This window comes from Vespa crabro, chromosome 20 (genome assembly GCF_910589235.1).
Source record: "Vespa crabro chromosome 20, iyVesCrab1.2, whole genome shotgun sequence".
NCBI classification, from domain to species: domain Eukaryota; kingdom Metazoa; phylum Arthropoda; class Insecta; order Hymenoptera; family Vespidae; genus Vespa; species Vespa crabro.
Genome location: NC_060974.1, coordinates 3,199,388 through 3,218,810, shown reverse-complemented (window position 1 = coordinate 3,218,810; position 19,423 = coordinate 3,199,388). Strand labels below are relative to the sequence as shown.

Below are 19,423 nucleotides of genomic sequence, written 5' to 3'. Positions count from 1 at the left end.
AGAATCTTATATAATCTAAACGCTATATTTTTATATATATATTTCATAAAAACTTCAAATGATTCAACTTTGAATTTCATACTTCAAGATAGTACAAATTGATAATTTAAGAAATATTCTCTTTTTATTTTTGTTCAGTTTCAAATTCAATATGTTAAATACTATATAAATCTCATATCTATTGACTAATCATTTTTCAGTCAATAAGTTTGTATTTAATCCATTGCAAAATTCATAATTAATAGAACACTAGGAATGAGATCTATATTTTAATTAATATAGAATTGTCGACCCTGTAATTGCTATATTTATCCTCATTATAATATTTAATTACAATTCATTACAACAGACTAATTCGACTTAACTATAAATATAATTAATAGTAACAATAAATTTTAAGAAACTCCCTTTCAATTCTTTTCCTAATTATGTAATGGTATTAATGAATTGTATCTAAAAGTGATCATTTTATATTAAACAATGATACTTTCTAATAATTTATAAAGTGATGAAATATAAATAGTATATTTAAAAAAGATACTTCACTTGTAATTGATTGTCCTTTTTTTTTTACTGCAGGTATATAAAAAGCACAGTTTTTGCATCAATATTAATAAAGGTGACCGAACTAGAACTTGTAATTAACATCAATGCTACATCAATGCTTCTTCTCAAAAGAATAAAATTAATATTTATTATCATTGGATATTTTAATATAGTATTATATTAATATAAGTTATATAAATTAGTATATATATATATATATACTATATAAAACTTGGCCACCTTTGATCTATAATGACGCAACAATGCTAATAAAAGTATTAAAATAAGAAATGTACTATAATAAAATTATTTCATTATATTTTTCAAATTATTATCATATATATTAGGTATTAGAAATCATAATTACAAAGGAATAAAGAATATAAAGAGTAAATATCATTGAAGTATCTATATAGAATATATACTGAAATAAAAGATATGTTTTGTACTCGTTATCCAATTAATCAATGAATATCATAGATATTTTTGATCAATGGATATCAATTTATTGTATGAATGTTCTTTTTTTTCTTTTTTTTTTTATGAATAATTTAAATCAAACTATCTTCAATGTTATTTTCATAATAAACAAATCAACTTTATATTGTTATCTGAAAAAAAAAAAATAATTATTGATGTTATATATACTATGTATTATACAGTTTTTTTTTTTTTTTTTTCTTTTCAGAAAGAAGGCATTTTAGGAGATCATAAGATTCATGTAATCGTACATGTTTCGATACTAGTACTTGATTAGACGATAAGCAATTGTGTAAAGTGTAACGAGGAAATTAATTGCAATGATTGAAAAATTGCAATGATTTGAAAAATTGAAAAATTGTTGCAATGATATATGAGAAAAATTGAACAAATTCTTATTGCTTCTATCTTTCTTTCTCTCTTTTTTCTTTTTTTCTTTTTTTTTTTTTTTTTTATTTTTCTCCTTTATCGATACTAAGAAGAATTAATCGAATAATATCAATGTATTTAAATGAAAGAATATGATAACAAGAGAGCGGACAGATCATTCGATATTTAACATTTGTGTATACGAAAGGATAGTGCGTCTAATAAAAGCCTTGTGCTTTTTCTTTCGAAACGGAAAGAAAAACTTAGAAGGATAAGTTAAATTTAATTTATTTGGAACTCTCACGTATGTATCTATATGTATCTATATATATATACATATATATATATATATGTATATATATATATATACGACGATTTGTGTGTTATAAATCTTATTGCTAAATCAAATTTTTCTTTTTGTTTTTTTTTCTTTTTTTTTTTTTTTCTAAACTTTTTCTCTAATCATAACGTTATTGCGTTCACAATACCTTCGTGAGAATTTCGATGATCGAAAATTCGAGCTCGGTAAAAGCTTTTGTAAATCAGAAAATGCTTACAATTAGTCACCGAACCCTTCCCGATGGCGAACGTAGATGAGACTTTATATATCCCGTACGATAATCTATCACATCGCGGGATGTACCGCCAGGCATACCATGCCTATGTCTTCTACTCCATCTGCGAACAGGGTCAATCTTGATTAGCCATTATCAATCTATTTATATATATATATATACAGATAGCGAATTGAACTCATGCAATCGATATCACATTGCAATCATTTTTTTCTTGTCTTGTCTTTTTTTTCTTTTCCTTTCTTTCTTTTTTTCTTTTCTTTTTCTTTTTTTACCGCTTCAAGAGAGCTTCGATATAATTGCAGATAACGTGATGGTAGATCACACTACAATGACGAAACATTCTGCGAGAATATTTATTGTCAGGGATTATTTTTAAAAAAAGGAGGGAAAAAAAGAAAAAATAGAAGAAGTTATTATTTTAACGTCGACGATAACGTCGTAAAAACTAGTAGTAGTTAATACTTACTACTAATATTACTACAAATGCAGAAAGTTTCTATTTTTGTATTGTATCTACAATAATGAAGAACGATGATACTGTTACATGAATTTAATTTTCATTTAGTTGCCCATTATTTTCTTCTTATCTCTCTCTCTCTCTCTTTGTATATATATATATATATACAAAGTGGCTCTATAATTGATGAAAGTATATAAAAAAGAGAAGAAGAAAAAGAAGAAAAAAAAAAAGGAGGGCAACGTTTATCGGGATTACACGTATTTATATCATCGTTCATCGACACATTCAGATTAAAATCGAATATCATCAAACCTCACGATGCTTCATTCCATATCTATAAATGTGTAAGTAAAGTATGCATGTAACATTCAAAAAAATAAAAAAAAAAAAAAAGAAAGAAAGAAAGAAAGAAAGAAAAAACAGAAATGAAAATAAAAGAAAAGGAAAAAGAATAGATAGAAGAAAAATTACGTATAAAAGGGGTAATATTATTTCAAAAAAAAAAACAAACATATTGCACTCTCTAATTACTGCTACAGGGGTAGGAGGATGCCGGACTTGAAGAAAAATCTAATTCATCAAAAATACATGAATTTTACAATGTAACTCGATCATTCTGATACATACCCCAGATTTTTTGTTCACACTTTCGATATTATAAATCTTGATTGAAATTATATTCGCGATAGGGGCAACGACGTGAGAAGAGTGGGAAGGAGTAGGGAGGGATAACTATATCATCTTTATCCCCCACCTCACTCTAATCCCATCCCTTTCTCTACCCCTTTTATTTAATTAAACAAATACAATATCAATAAAGACAGCATTATTGGGATAAAGAGGAGCCAAAGCGTTTTTCTTGTTTGTTTGTTTGTTTGTTTGTTTGTTTGTCGTTTTTTTCTTTTTTTTTTTTTTTTTTTTGGTTTTCTAGCTGCTTAATACATTAATATTATTTTCATTGAAGATATCCGAGCAATACTTACTAATGTTGAATGTGTTCTATAACATTCGTCGTGAAAATTAATAAGATATATTGTATATTCATATTATATATCGCGTCTTTGTATTTTAATTTAAATATAAGAAAAATATGGAGGTATGTATGTTGAAAAAAAAAAAAAAAACAAATCAAACTTGTCACTTTCTCCTTGAAATAATCCCATTGCATGAGTATCACAAGCTGTTATCACTTTGAGGAGAAACACTGAAAGTTTTTTCTTCTTTTTTTTTCTTTCTTTTTTTTTTTCATAATTATCACCCCATTATTTTCCACAGTGACGTTCAATCATGAACGCCAGATAAATAAGTCTAATCGTTGGATCATATGATCCAGAGAAAAAGGGATTGTGAACACATAATGATCATCAGTAAGATCATTAAATCATTGAATTGTCCATAACTTTTTCTTATTATAAAGAACGTTGCAACGTAGAGTATAATTCAACGTGCGACTTATTACTGTAACACAGTCGATAGATGTTTAGAAGAGTATTGCAAGATAAGTTGGATTACTGTGATTCGCATGATCTAATTCCTATGATGTAACTCAACGTGTAACAAACTTTGAGTGTTTCTATCTTAAAAAGTGATATCGCATGTAATCGATGTAATAATTAAAAATCGTTTAGATCATGTTAATAAATATTATATAAATACACTCTATGTATATATATATATATATATATATATATATATATATGTATATATATATGTATATATGTATATCTATATCTCGTTATATACTGTATCATTAATTAATCAAAATTCTTTTCTCATAGGTGATTATTATTACTATATTTTTAAAAGAAAAAGAAAAAGAAAAATGGATATACATTTAGTCGCGGGCTAAAAAGAAAAAAATGTCGATTTGTATTTCATGCTAAGAAATATCACGGACTCTCGTATCATTCAAATTCATATATCACGTTATTATGAAAATTCGAGGAAGTAAATTTGAAAGAGATAGAGATAGAGATAGAGAGAGAGAGAGAGAGAGAAAGAGAGAAAATAAATAAATAAAAAAGAAAGAGAAAAAAAAGGACGAAAAAAGAGAAAAACAAAAGAAAAGAGGAGTACGCAAATACGTACATTTCCTAAATAGATCTTATAAAGATTATTTTGAAAATATATTCCTTATCATTTATCGAAATGAAACATTGATAAATAATGTCACGTCGTTGATATTTCAGATTTACAAATTTCAAAAAGAATATAAAACGGATTATCGGATTAATGGGAGTTTCGTTCAGAAGATGAATACGAATGGAACGATCGACCGACCGATCGATCGATCGCTCGAGCGAGCTTGCGTCGCTTCTATCCAAGTCTAAATTGTTTGTTTGTTTGTTTGTTTGTTTTTGTTTTTTTTTTTGTTCTCATACCTTTCTGCGTCCGAGCAGACGCCGACGTGCGATCAACGATGGTTGTTGGTGACGATGGCGGTCGAGGTCGAGGTCGAGGTTGAAATCGTGGTTGGGATAGGAAAACAACGGCGCGATTGGGATTCGGAAGATGGGGTCGAGCTGTTGTTCTGTTGAGACGATGTGTTAACATGTCGATTGCTAAAGTTCGAACTGGTAGCAGTATTGTTGTTGTTGTTGTTGTTATTGTTATTATTGTTGTTATTGTTATTGTTATTATTGTTGTTATTGTTGTTATTAGTGGTCATTGGGAGAAGGGTTTGTCCATCGCCATGCAAGCTCGAGACCCCATAGCTCCTCAATCTGTACTGCCGTTGTTGGCTCGTTCTGCTCCTAACTGTTGTTCTTCTTTGTTGATGATACTCCGTCGTACTGCGTATCAAGGGCCCAATCATTCGGGCCATTTTTTCATCAGTGATCAATGACATATCTTATTTCTCCTTTTAGCTCATATTTCCGTATTTGGGAGGAATCTGAACTCTTTTATTTTCCTCTCCTTTCTTTTCTTTTTTTTTTTTTTCCTTTCTTTTTTTTTCTTTTCTTTTCTTTTTTCTTCCCGTCTCCACGAAGAACGTCCTTTCCATGATGTTATTGCTATTTCATTCTTTCTTTCTTTCTTTTTTCTTTCTTTCTTTCGTTAATTTGTTAGTTAATTAATTAGTTAGATAGTTAGTTAGTTAGTTCGTTCGTTTATGTTATTTGTAATTATATAGAAAAAGAAGAAGAAGAAGAAGAAGAAGAAGATGAAGAAGAAAAAGAAAAAAAGAAAAGAAAAAAAGAGACGACAGTAGAAAAATTCGCAAACATTCTCAATGTCTAATTACAGGAATAATCTCAATGGGATTCGATAGAAATTCCAAAGGAAAGAAAAACGAATCCTCCCTTGATCGATCGATTGATTCCTTGTATAAAAAGGAAAGAAAAGAGAAAAAAAAAAGTGAAATAAGAAAGTAAGAAATATAATATTGGATTGATTGGAAGGAATGTTTCGAGCTCCTTCATTTTAAGATTATTATTATTATTATTATTATTATTATTATTATTATTATTATTATTATTATTATTATTATTATTATTATTATTATTATTATCATTATTATCATTAATGAATATTGGAATGAATATAAAGGATGAGAAAAGAAAAAAAAAGCGTGAGAACATGAAATTAGAAAAGAAGAGAATGCAAATTTTGTTGGAAATTTTTTTAAACGACGTTTAAAAAAGAAAAAAAAAAGAATAAGAAAAGAAAAAAATGAAAAAGAAAGAGAGAAACAAAAATTTATATATTATATTTAATTAATTAATTAATTAATATTGTTAATGGACAAACATTCGTTATAATATAACTCAGTATTAAAAAAATGATATATGTATCTTTATGTATTTATGTAATGTATTAATTAATCGATTAAGCGTGTGAATTGAGCTATCCGTTAAAGCTATAGTAATTTGTGATTGCTCGATTGATTTTTGTCAAAAGAATAATGGTGAACAGAGAAAAGTGTGAATAAGAGAGAAAGATAAAAACAGAGAGAGAGAGAGAGGAGAGATAGATTATGCTAATTGATTTTCTTTCGGAGGAAGCTCATGCACTGTGAGATATACACACACACATACATACATACATACACACACACAGACAGACATATGCACAAGCAGCACGTATCATTACGTGTACGGAGAGATTTTTATAAAATTTTAAAATCAAAAGGATAAATCATGCCGCCATTTATATTGTCCTTGCTTGTGTACTATACAGAAAATTCATTCGTTGCTTCGATAAGGAAATGTTTAATGATGAAGATATAAAAAGAAAAAAAAAAAAAACAAAAAACAAAAAAAAGGAACAAGAAAAAGAGAGTAATTAATTTTTATGATTAAAACAAAAAAAAAAAGAAGAAAAGAAAGAGAAAAAAATTGTCTCCTTTTATCAAAACAAACATAACTTTATCGATCATTTCTTTTTCAAGATGGTTTACGACAAATCTCGTTCATAAATTACAAAAATCACTTTGATAAAGGTATAACAATTTTTTTTTTTTTTTTGGTTTATACGTATCTCTTGCAAATATTAATTATGTTATTAATAAATTTTCTTTTTCCAGAAGTTATATACATACACACACACATATATATATATATATATAAATATATATATATATATACATATATACATATATACATATATATACATCTAGTCAAAATGAAAATGAATTTTCAGTATTGCCAATATAGCTAGAGACGTTATTAGGCGATTATGTATTTTCTTACCTTGTATTGTGACTCATGAGGACTATGTTTCTGTAACAGCATATAATGGATCCTGATAGTTGGGAAGCGAGCGATGAAGTGTCGATGTCGATTCACACATAACACATTTAAGCGATAACAAGCAATTCGGCTTGTGTGTTATATATATATATATATATATATATATATATATATATGTATATATATATATATATTTTTTTTTTTTTTTTTTAATTAATAATTCATATTAAAACGGGAAAGAAATAATTATATCGTTGTGTAAAATAAAAGATCTCTCTATTATTTTAATACTCGCGCATTATCATAAGTATATCCTATCTTTGATACGTTTGACTGTACTTATTTTTTTTTTCTTTCTTTCTTTTTTTTTTTTTTTTTTTTTTTTTTTTTTTTTTTTTTTTTTTTTTTAATGCTGGAAGGAAGGGTGAACTCTTGACTCCTTTTCATTTTATTTTTCAGACTCGTTATACATTCGAGACAAATTATTTTTTTCTCATTGTTGTTAATCGCAATTCAAAAGAGGTCAATTAGCTAGCTAGGAGAATTAATTGGAAGTTTACTCAGCAGACGTATTTCTTTCTTTCTTTTTTACTTTCTTTCTTTCTTTCTTTCTTTCTTTTTTTGTCTTTTTTTTTTACTATAATATTCTAATTTCTTTCAATTATTTTTCTTTTCTCTTACTTTTTTTTTTTTTTCTTAATCAATAATTCGATAATTCATTCGTCGACACAATGCATATACATATATATATATATATATATGTACGTATTATTAATGTTAACTGTTGAATATATTTGCAAAACTTATCGAATATAATGTAAAGATTATATATATATATATATATATATATATATATATATATATATATATATATATATAATGTATATAAAGAAATTTTATATAACACGATATAAGATTTTATTTCTAACGCGATAACTGGATAGAGAATATTAAGAAAGAAGAAAGAAAAAAGAAAAACGAAAAAAAGAAGAAAGAAAGGAAGAAAAAAAAAGGGAAAATTTATAGAGAAAAAAAAAATCGAATACTTTAATCTATGAGGTGGTGTCGTCTAAGGTAATTATAAAAAAAGAAATATATTATTTCATCGCATAGTTATATGATCAATGATCATCAATAATGCTTAAAATACATTATCTCTCTCTCTTTTTATTGTATTATTATTATTTTCTTTTCTGTCTTTTTTTTTTCTTTTTTTTTTTTTTTTTTAAACTACACTTTAAATCTGTTGCATATTCCGGGCATCCTGTAAAACAATACCAATGCTTGGTTTTTTTAAACATCCTAAAAATGTCCGATGGATGCGCAAATTGGCTCTACATGCGAAAGAAAATCTCTAAAACTTTAATGCTTGACTCGAATGATTTTTGTAAATAATTCATCGCGTCTAAAAAAAAAAAAAAAAAAAAAATTAGATAATTTCTTATTATTTTTCCTTTTTCTTCTTGTCAATATATTAACGTATAATAAGAGAATGATATGAAAATTTTTGTCAAGTAAAAATGACCTTAACACTTTGTAAAATATTAATTCAATTTGATTTCACCTCGTTGCCGCGTGAATATTAATGATAATAATATATTGATTAACGTTCGATAAAATTGCAAGAACATTTTATGAAATATATATATTAATTATGGCTTAAATCGACTTTTTGATAATAAAGGAGAAAGAATGCCTTTTTCACATTAAATATTTATAATAAAGACGCGTTTTAAGGAAGAAAAAGAAGAAGATAGATAGGTAGATAGATAGATAGATAGATAGATAGATAGATAGATAGATAGATAGACAGACAGATAGATAGATAGATAGATAGATAAATAGATAGATAGAGAATATTCCTATGAGGCAATCCATTATAAATACAAAGCGTATTCTACTTAAGTGAAAGACTACATTCTTATCCTCTATCTAAGTGCTAAAGAATATTTAAACAAAAATAACAATTTCATATTCTTGCAAGAATATAAATGTGTGGTGTATGTGCACATACGTGGGCAATATTTTTGTGCTTATATCTATATATCTATCATTTGATATATAATACTTGCACATATATTTTATACATACATATATATATATATATATATATATATATATATATATATATAAATTATATAAATAAGATAGATAGATAGATAGATAGATAGAGAAAAAGATCACTAAAAGATCAAAAACTAAATGCTAATAATAATAATAATAATAATAATTGAACATAATTAAAGAAAATTGAATATATACTTTGATTAATAATAAAGTGCATACCACATAATTTGCTTTATAATAAAAAATGTCATAGTGTGCATACCGAAGGAGTCTTGTTATGTAATCGGGCCAGTTGTCTGGGAACATCACGAGAAAGAAGCCGACAGCAATGAAGATCATTCCGGCCAGCTTCATGCCCATGAAGTGCGCTCCATAAAGAACGACATCCAGAGCTATATGCAATCATTTCAACGGGGACGATTACTAACATATCTGATCGTCGATATTTTTTCTTTTCTATTCTTTTTCGTTTTCTATTTTGTTTTCCTTTCTCTTCATTTTCCTACCTTTCATTCTTTTTTTCTTTTTTTTATTATTTTCCTCGATTAAAATCTTCGAATTTGTATTACCGTTTACCTTGGAACTTCGTTAGATTATATAAAAATTATGAAAGTTTTATCTAAATAAAGTTCCTGAGGAACAGTTTATCCTCCTTCGAAAGATCGTTTAAGTGATAAGCAAATGACATGCATATTGTATATTTAATACATAATGTATGTATATATATATATATATATATATATATATATATATATATATATATATATACATATTAGTTACTTATTCTATTTCTTCCTTTTTTTTTTTTTAAGATTCAAATCATTGAAAAATGATCAACCTTAATTATTTTATGTCAAAAGAGTCAATGATTTTTACATATATATATATATATATATATATATATATATACTCACACATATACGTATATATGTATATACATCGATAACTTATTTGCTTTGTTTCTTTTTGTTTTTTTTTTAAACGGACTCGCTGAAATAAAATAAAAAAAAAAAAAAACAAAACAAAAAAAGAAGCAAAGAAAAGAAAAATTATCGATCGTGCGTTAAATGCCAAAAAAGAAAAAGAAAAAGAAAAAGAACGTGAAGGCTATTAAATATGATCCTTTGTGCATATATTTTTACGTGACATACCTGCTGATACGGGGACAGCCGTTATTAGACCGAGTGTTATGAATAGATCATATGTGAGTGCGATGCTGAAGTTTCCTAACATATTTGCAACTGTAACACATAACGAGAGATACTTACTTAATCGACAAATTATAAAAGATTTCTTTTTTTTTTTTTTTAATTCCATTAAATATTGATTGGTTATCATCCTCCACCAGCATCATAGTTAAGGGAGAGAGAGGGGGGGGAGGGAGAAAGAGAGAGAGAGAGAGAGAGAGAGAGAAAGAAAGAAAGTGAGAGAAATATAGGACTACAGGAAATTAATTGAAAAAAATCAATGCATCATGTCAGACCTAAATGAAGTATGCTGGCTGATAAAAGAGCTGCCCATGGTAATCGTGTCCAATGCACGCTCTCAGCACCCGAGAAATAAAGTGCCAAACATATCGGCCATAATAGGGCAGCATTGCATAGGCCGATCAGTGAAAAGAATAATGACATTTGACCAAATGTCGTTTCCCCTATAACCTTCTTAAATACCACCTGAAAGAAATAATTAAGAACAAAAGAAAAAAGAAGACAAAGAAAAAAAAGATAAAGAAAGAAAAAAGAGAAAGAAATATATATATTCATTTTGATTTGATTTTCTATTCTATATCCCTTATATATATATATATATATATATATATATATATATCCTTTCAATTAAATGTTCGAATGTTTTTCATAGAATCGTTACTTTGTAAACAGCGGATCCGGCTGCTGCTGTGGTTGCTAGAACTACACCACCCAATGTGGGACTCCCTGTTATACCATCCATATATGCTAGAAGAGCGATCCCAGTGTTACATAGGATCACTGCCACTATCTGCAATGAATTTTAAGGTTTGTTATATATACACACATTTTTTGTTTGTTTTATATATATATATATGTATATTCCTAATCGTGTATACTTCAATATAATTTCAAGTTGATTGCGCTAAAGAATTTAAATACTTTTGAATATCTCTTTTATTAATACTAGAATAAATAATTTTCAATCTAAAAAAGGAAAAAGAAAGTAACAAAAAATTCACGAATCATGTAACGCGCAAATTTATTTTTTAATTCAGGTCAAAGTTGCTCTGTGGTGTCCTATTATATACCATAGGCACAATTAGGGATATATATATATATATATATATATATTTTTTTTTCTTTTATGTGTTTAAATATTGCCGCATCGTTGATGATAATAGCAATGTTATCGTTGATAAATCATTAGAATAAATTTTTGTTGTTCTTTTTTGTTTTCTTTTTTTTTTTTTTTTATACGTATCTTCTATAACACTTACCCTAACTCCAACGAATTGTTCATGAAGGATAACCCAGGAGAGAAGATAAACGCAGGAAACGTTCGTTGCGAACAGTGCCATCACGTCGGTGGCCAAAAGTATCCTTAACGAGTAGATGTACATATAATTGGTAACAACCCAAAGCCCACAAAATAGGCTACATTTAACTAGGAAACGTCCACCGGTGAAACCCTTGTCACGAAATCCACGAAGACTTTCTGCCAATATTTCGGATGGCGTCGTGCATTTCGTTCTAACCGCACGGCATATAAAGTAAACAGGAAAGTATAATACTTCCCAATTAGTGCAGAACCATGTTGTGAAGAATGGTGCGTTGTATGGAAGCACGGTCTACAATTAGATATTATATAGATGTTAGTGTTTTAATGATTAACCAAACATTTTTTTAAGATCTAGATAAAGGATTATTTTACGTTAGAATATTTGTTTGTGATTTAAAAAATGATCGATCGTTTAGAAATTATTTGTTGACTTTTTTATATGTTTTCTTTTTTTTTAAAGAACTAAATCAAGTTTCAATGAAAATATAAGATATTTCAATTTTATTAAATTGTAAATATATATCTAATCCGATGCATTGTATTTAATTATATTCGAACGTAGAGAAAGAATATCGAGATACAATAAGACAGAACTGTATGAAAATGTGAAAGTGAGAAAGTTGATAAAGGCCTCTTTGGTAGTATAGACAATAGAGTTTCTTAAAGAATTGAAGCACCGTGTTTAATTACATGCTGATGACGGGTCTCGGTTATGGAGGCATTCGATGCTGATGTATAACTAGGGCTCGTTGGTTTATGAAAGTATAAATATTTTATACAGTGGGTTGCTCCAACCCAGCTCGCCGTCACACATATTGTTACGCACACACCAAAATATATCTGCAATAATCGAAGAAACGAAATATTAGATATGTTCTATTTATATAAATATATATATATATATATATATATATATATATATCTTTTTTTCTCAGATGTACGAATTTTTGGTCGTTCACCTTCAATTTTCGTCCATCCAAATTAAAATTTATTTGGAGTATAAGCAAAAAAACAAACAAACAAAAAAAGAAAGAAAACTTTCGGATAAATAAAAACGATGTATAATATCAATGTGTCGAATGATTCCAACAATGGACTTATGGGCCCGACAATACGAAATATATTTTATAAAAATGTCCATTTTCTAAATGAAATACTTTTTTCGCGGACTCCGCACAACAGGATGCATAACAGGCCGAGAGTTTGTTCGGTCTGGATTGTTGATAAGCTACAGATGGTGTTGTCACGTTACACGTAGACTGAGTTTGATTTAAGGAACCGTGTCCTTGACCTCCTCCTCCACCACCACCACCACTACCACCACCACTACCACCACCACCACCACCAGGTCCTCCAGTACTTCCAGTAGCGATACCAGTAGTACCACCGGTCCCAGAACCTACACCGCTACCACTTGTTTCTAATGATCTACAGCTGGACGCTGAATCACCACAACCACCGGCGACGCTACAGCCTTGTTGTTGTTCGCACCCTATAACAAAAAAAAGAAAATAAAAAAATAAAAAACATTTGAACGAATATATCTATTATAATAGAATCATAATAATGAAGTGATGAGCAAAGCAATATCGTGAAACAATAAAAGATATTTAATGTATCTTTATAGGTATATATATACTATCTATGTATGTATAGATCAATGAATAGCAATAAGCGGTGCTATTGTACAGAGACTAAACGAACATATTTTTATTTTTTGTAATTCTTCTCTATTAGGAAAAAAAAGTGTTCCATAAAGAGTTAACCCAGCCATTTAATTGTTATTAATGCAAAGAATGTAAAGCTATTTTTCTCTCTCTCTCTCTCTCTCTCTCTCTCTCTCTCTCTCTTGCTATTTAGTTTGCAAAATCAAAGCGAATATCAACTTCTCGTATAACGTATACGTACCATCGTTCATGATTCATATCGGACAGCTCCGATGATATATATTTCATTTGATCTGATAGATTCTATAGAATAATGTAAGTTATTTTCTATACTAATACAAACTGCCTGATGATTTATGAACGTCAAATAGATATATATATACATAAACGATATATACTTTCTATTCCAAAGTTCTTTAAATCATAACTACCACAAATGCTCGTACTGTGAAGAGAATACATCACCCCCAAAGGTTGGGAAAAGAAGTTTTATTCCCTGTTGGCCTCTTATGCTCTTAACGTATATATATCTATATAAGGTGACTCACTTAAGTTTAACATGTATTGAAAGTAAAAGAAAAAGAAAAAGAAAAAGAAAAGAAAAAAATGGGAAAAAAAAAAAAAAAAGAAAATGAGTAAGAACATTAAGTAGAAATTTATATGGTTTTAAAGGTGGTAACTTTTTTGGCGACAATAAAAAATATTCCTTCAGGATTCTATTCGATCATATAAACTTCATCTTCTTCTTTTTCTTTTTCTCCTTTTTAACTTTCGACAATAAACGGAAATAATTGAGATTACGTTAAAAAAACTTAAACATCTTAGCATTGACTTAAACATCTGAGGCATCTGACTTATATATATATGTATATATATATGTAAAATGGATTATCGTTTATTTAAGTTATCTGACTGTAAATACGTCTGCCCTATTTTTTGTTTGTTTTTTTTTTTCTTTTGTTTAAACTTACCTGTCGAATCTAGCACAACTTGAATAGGACTGGCAATTGGACCATGGTTCTGTTGATCCTCGCTAAGGACTATACTTGGTGCACGAGATCGTCGGGGATGAAATATCGTTGGAACTTCCCCGACACTTCCGCTACCCATGTTTAAGTTTCCTCTTTGAAACATTTTTTAACACGGTATCGTTCAGCATATCCAGATATTGGATGACGATGATTAATCTAAATGAAATAGTGCGAAGAAGAACGTTCCACAGGCAATGGAAGATGAATATCCGCCGAAGAAGATGAGAAAGAAGAAGAAGAAGAAGAAGAAGAAGAAGAAGAAGAAGAAGAAGAAGATGATGATGATGATAATATGATGGTAGAAGAAGGAGAAGAAGAAGAAGAAGAAGATGATGATGATGATGATAATATGATGGTAGAAGAAGGAGAAGAGGAAGATAATGATGATGATAATAATAATGTGATGATAGAAGAAGGAGTAGAAGAAGAACAAGAAGATGATGATGATGATGATAATATGATGGTAGAAGAAGGAGAAGAAGATGATGATGATAATAATATGAAGATAGAAGGAGAAGAAGAAGAAGATGATGATGACGTTGATGATGATGATAATAATGTGATGGTAGAAGAAGAAAAAGAAGAAGAAGGCACGTGAAAGAAGATCTGTTTTAGTAGTAATGATTGTAATAGTAATAGCAATAGTAATAACAGCGATTGGATCATTCCACGATTTTACTTTGAATTCTAAAAAAATTCATTCGTCCTTATAAATGGATTACTTCGTTATATAAGAAGATCCATAAGTTTTTTCTTCTTTTTGAATGAACGAATGAATAAAATTCAAAGTTCACAGTACGCTGCTGCATTTCCCTTTATTTATTTATTTTAATTTTAATTTTAATTTCTTTTATTTTATTTTTCTTTTTTTTTTTTTTTTTTTACTACATTTCGACGTTATAACGAGATCATACGTTGATCATTTTTAATTATAATGGAAATAATAATAATAATAATAATAATAATAATAATAATAATAATAATAATAATAATAATAATAATAATAATAATAATAATTAATTAATTAATTAATCAGAGACGAGAGAAATGCTATACAAAGAAGATTTTTATAATACATGTTTCTTTGTTTTCTTTTCTTTCTTTTTTTTTTTTTTAATAAATAATTAATACTCTACGAGTCGTTAGAATCATGGCAATGGTCGTTCATTGTGAATCGTTTGAATTTTATTTCATGACACTTACCGTTTTCCGGAACAAAGAACAAAAAAAAAAACAAGGTAAAATGTAAGATATCTGTGTGCGTGTGTGTGGTGTATGTCTGTGCGAGCGCGCGTGTATATATGTGTGTGTGTGTGTGTGTGTGTGTGTCTGTGTGTGCGTTCTTTTCTTTGGTGCGAAATTGAAGCACGAAGCGAAGCTTTTTAAAACTTTTTAAATATTATTTTCTTTTTTTTTCTCTTACTCTCTCTCTCTCTCTCTCTCTCCGTTCATTTCCGACATATTTATTTGATCATTTACTATCATGTGATCATGTAATCGCATAAGTAACTAATAAGCATGAGAGCGTGCATGAAACAAATTTCGCATGGTGTACAATGCGATCGTTTGGATTCAACGATGATATTTTTTTTCCTCCATTCCTTTCTTCTTTTTTCTTTTTTAGTTTCTTTTTTTTTCTTTTTTTCTTTTAATTTTTGTCTCTTTTTCCTTCCTCCCTTTTTATGATGCCGTATAAATCGTGATCGAAGAAGGTAACTTTACAAGATTCCAATGAACTTACAAGAATTCCGTTCGAGAAATTCTGTTGAAATGTAATTTTGTTAAGGGGGAAAAAACAAAAAAAAAGAATAAAAGGAATAAAAGGCAAAAAAAAAAAAAAGAAAGAAAAAGTAAAATTTTTAAACACTTAAATCATGGACGTTCGAAAAGGCTTTATACATCTTTAATAACTTATGTTTATTGCGGAATCGCGTGACACGAGAAATATGGCCGATTAAAGAAAATTTTAAGAGAAATTTGTTCTCTCGTTTTAACACACACACACACACACATGAAGAACAATAGTTGGCATTAACTCTTTCTCTCTTTCTTTCTTTTTTTTTTCTTTCTTTCTTTCTTTTCCATATTTACGTATTTCAACGAGGACACAACGAGGACGATTTCTCTTTGCCGTTATGTTCTAAAAGTATTTTAGAAAAGATTAAAGAAAAAAGAAAAAGAAAAAAGAAGAAGAAGAAGAAGAAGAAGAAGAAGAAGAAGAAATAAAAGAAAGAAAGTAAAGGAGGGAATTAAAAAAAAAAAAAAAAAGCAATTACAATAAAATCACATGCAATAACACGCGTTACGTATTCACCCTGCTAACACACCTTTCTTTCCTTTCCTTTTTTTTTTTTTTTTTTTTTTTTTTTTTTAATATATATATATATATGCATAAAACTTTTATACAATTAGATCAAACTCTCTACATACTTATTTAACGATTAAATCTCTAAATGATAAGTCATATACGCACACGCATACACACATATCATATATATATATACCCGTGTGTGTGTGTGTATGTGTATGTGCGTGTATATGCGCGCACGCGTGTATTGTGTATGATGATTAACATTTAAATGGAACGTGTAGATAAGAGAGAAAAAAAAAAAAGAGGGACACACGTTCATTCAAACGAAAATTATTACATCTTACAAAGTTACCCTTTTACATCGAACATATCGTTCTTTCAAGCAATGACTATATATATATATATATGTATATATATATGTAGCCATACATTCTAAATTCTCAATAATTAGAGAACGAAGAGAGGGATGCAGAAAAGAACAAAATTGACATACCTTCTTTACGCCCCTCCTCGAAGTTTACGCTGCGTTCGAAATTTGAACCTTCCATCGTTCATGGTCTCTCTCTCTCTTTCTCTTATTTATTCTTTTAATATAATAAACCAGTATGAGAGACAATAATCATCGGCGATGAGGAACAGTTACACACCCACGATGTCAGATATAATATATATATATATACATATATTACATCTACATACATATATGTATATATATATATATATATATATGTATTTGTATGGAAGAGAAAAAGGAAGAAAAAAAAAAACAAGATACACAGAAGAGCAATAAAAGGGAAAGGAAGGAAAGTCAAAAAAGAAAAAAAAAAAGAAAGAAAGAAAGAAAGAAAAAAAAAAAGAGAAAAAAAAATAAAACGGGTCAGATTCTCTCTCTCTTTCTTTTTTTTCCTTTTTTTCTGATTATTATTATTAAAAGATAACGCGCGTTTTTTTCTTTCCTTTCCTTTTCTTTTCTTTTCTTTTTCTCTTTCAACCTCTTTCCTCTTCGTGGGATACGTGGAACGTTTTATGGCTGCCCAATTAACGAAATCTAATAACAATAATTTTTCTTTGTTTTTAACCACCCTCGAATATTAAGACTGTTGTGGTGTATATGTAACGATGCCAAATGTGAATTAGTGAAATTTATGAAAGTAAAGGATATGTAATTGGATAATTTTATAGGTTGACGTTAAAGCGTTAATTGTTATCACTATTGGGTTAGTTTTTCTCTGGTTTTAAAGAAGCTTTAGAAAAGCTCGTGAAACGACCGAACGCGGGGAATGACGAAGTTGTTCCGTTCTACGCGTTCGAGGAACGCTTACTATCTCGATTCTCTAGAAACGGTTCTAAGCACCCTGGCGTGTCATTGATTACCGGGCTTGCTTGCTATCGTCTCCTCCGTTCGTTCACCACCACCACCACCACCACCACCAACACCACCAACCCCTCCTCAATGTCGTTACCGCGTCTGCGCTTATCTATTCTTCATTGGAAAGCTTCCTTCATCTAATGGTAAAAGCTTTCTTTTTTCTTTTCTTTTCTTTTCTTTTCTTTTCTTTTCTTTTCTTTAACATTAGAAAACCAAGCCAGTCCCTCTATTAGGTCGTTATTATTATTAATATTCATTTTTTATAAAGAATTTTTTGTCTAAACTTTATTATATATATATATTTATATATATATATATGTGTATGTATGTATTTGTATATATACATATATATATATACATATAATTATTTTTATGTATAGTATTGCTTAATGATACACTAGGTCAAATTAATTTTTAATAAAGATTATGCTTTCTTTAGTTGACTTACTTTCTATTTTTTTTTTCCTTTGTTAAAGCTTTATAAAAAAGAAAAAAGAAAAAAAAAATAGTTAACTCTCTGTAACACTAAATATTAATACCTTTGGAAATTTTCTAAACATTTTTTTATATATGATTAATTTTTTATGTATATCATTTAACGATACCCTACAACAAATTAATTATTTGCTATGAAAACTATGATTCATCAATTGATATTATTTACTATTAATGTACAATAATTGTAATTGTCTAAATCGATGATATTTTCAATCGTAGGAACGTTTGAAGTTAATTTTTTTACATTTTTTATATTCTATATTCTATATATATATATATATATATATATATATATATATATATATATATATATATATATATATATATATATATGTATATGTATATGTAGTTAATATTAATTTATTGAAAATATAATTAATGTATACATATACATATATGTAATTGATTAATATATGATTAATATATTAAGTACATAGGTTCTTATATAAGAAAAAAAAAGAACGATTGATTCATAAGTAAAAAATATTTTTATTCCGTATTTTTCTGAAATAAGAGATTCTTATTAATTCGAAGCAACGCGAGAAACAAGCATTACTGAAATTACTTCAGAATTTTTAATTTTATATATTATACTCGTTAAGTCTAAACAAAAAATTCTTTTGCACTTTCTTTTTTCCCTTCATCGAAAATCTATACACGCACACATAAACGCGTATATATATATATATATATATGTACATATATATATGCATATATATATATATATACATATACACACACATATATATATTTATATTATAGATACTATAAATATAAATATGTATATATATATATAATTTTTATAATTTAAAATATAATAAAACCAT

At 27.9% G+C, this 19,423-nt stretch overlaps 1 protein-coding gene across 13 annotated transcripts; it reads right to left on the bottom strand.

Annotated features, from left to right (window-relative positions):
• Positions 1–1,182: 1,182 nt before the first annotated feature.
• LOC124431281 (putative thiamine transporter SLC35F3) lies at positions 1,183–18,096 on the bottom strand. Of its 13 annotated transcripts, none has more exons than XM_046978988.1 (13): positions 17,722–18,096; positions 17,223–17,313; positions 14,359–14,510; positions 12,878–13,212; positions 12,411–12,560; positions 11,659–12,009; positions 11,061–11,189; positions 10,675–10,864; positions 10,343–10,432; positions 9,454–9,583; positions 7,125–7,154; positions 4,815–5,225; positions 1,937–2,073 (listed from the first exon to the last, which is right to left on the bottom strand). In XM_046978988.1, exons 3-12 carry the CDS (start codon positions 14,495–14,497, stop codon positions 4,847–4,849), a joined length of 1,923 nt encoding a protein of 640 aa, XP_046834944.1. In that variant the 5' UTR covers positions 14,498–14,510; positions 17,223–17,313; positions 17,722–18,096; the 3' UTR covers positions 1,937–2,073; positions 4,815–4,846. The 13 variants fall into 13 exon arrangements, with proteins under 13 accessions (XP_046834954.1, XP_046834951.1, XP_046834952.1 ...); XM_046978992.1 differs by lacking the exon at positions 14,359–14,510 and having other exon boundaries at positions 17,722–17,777; positions 17,941–18,089; XM_046978991.1 differs by lacking the exon at positions 14,359–14,510 and having other exon boundaries at positions 17,812–18,096.
• Positions 18,097–19,423: the final 1,327 nt, after the last annotated feature.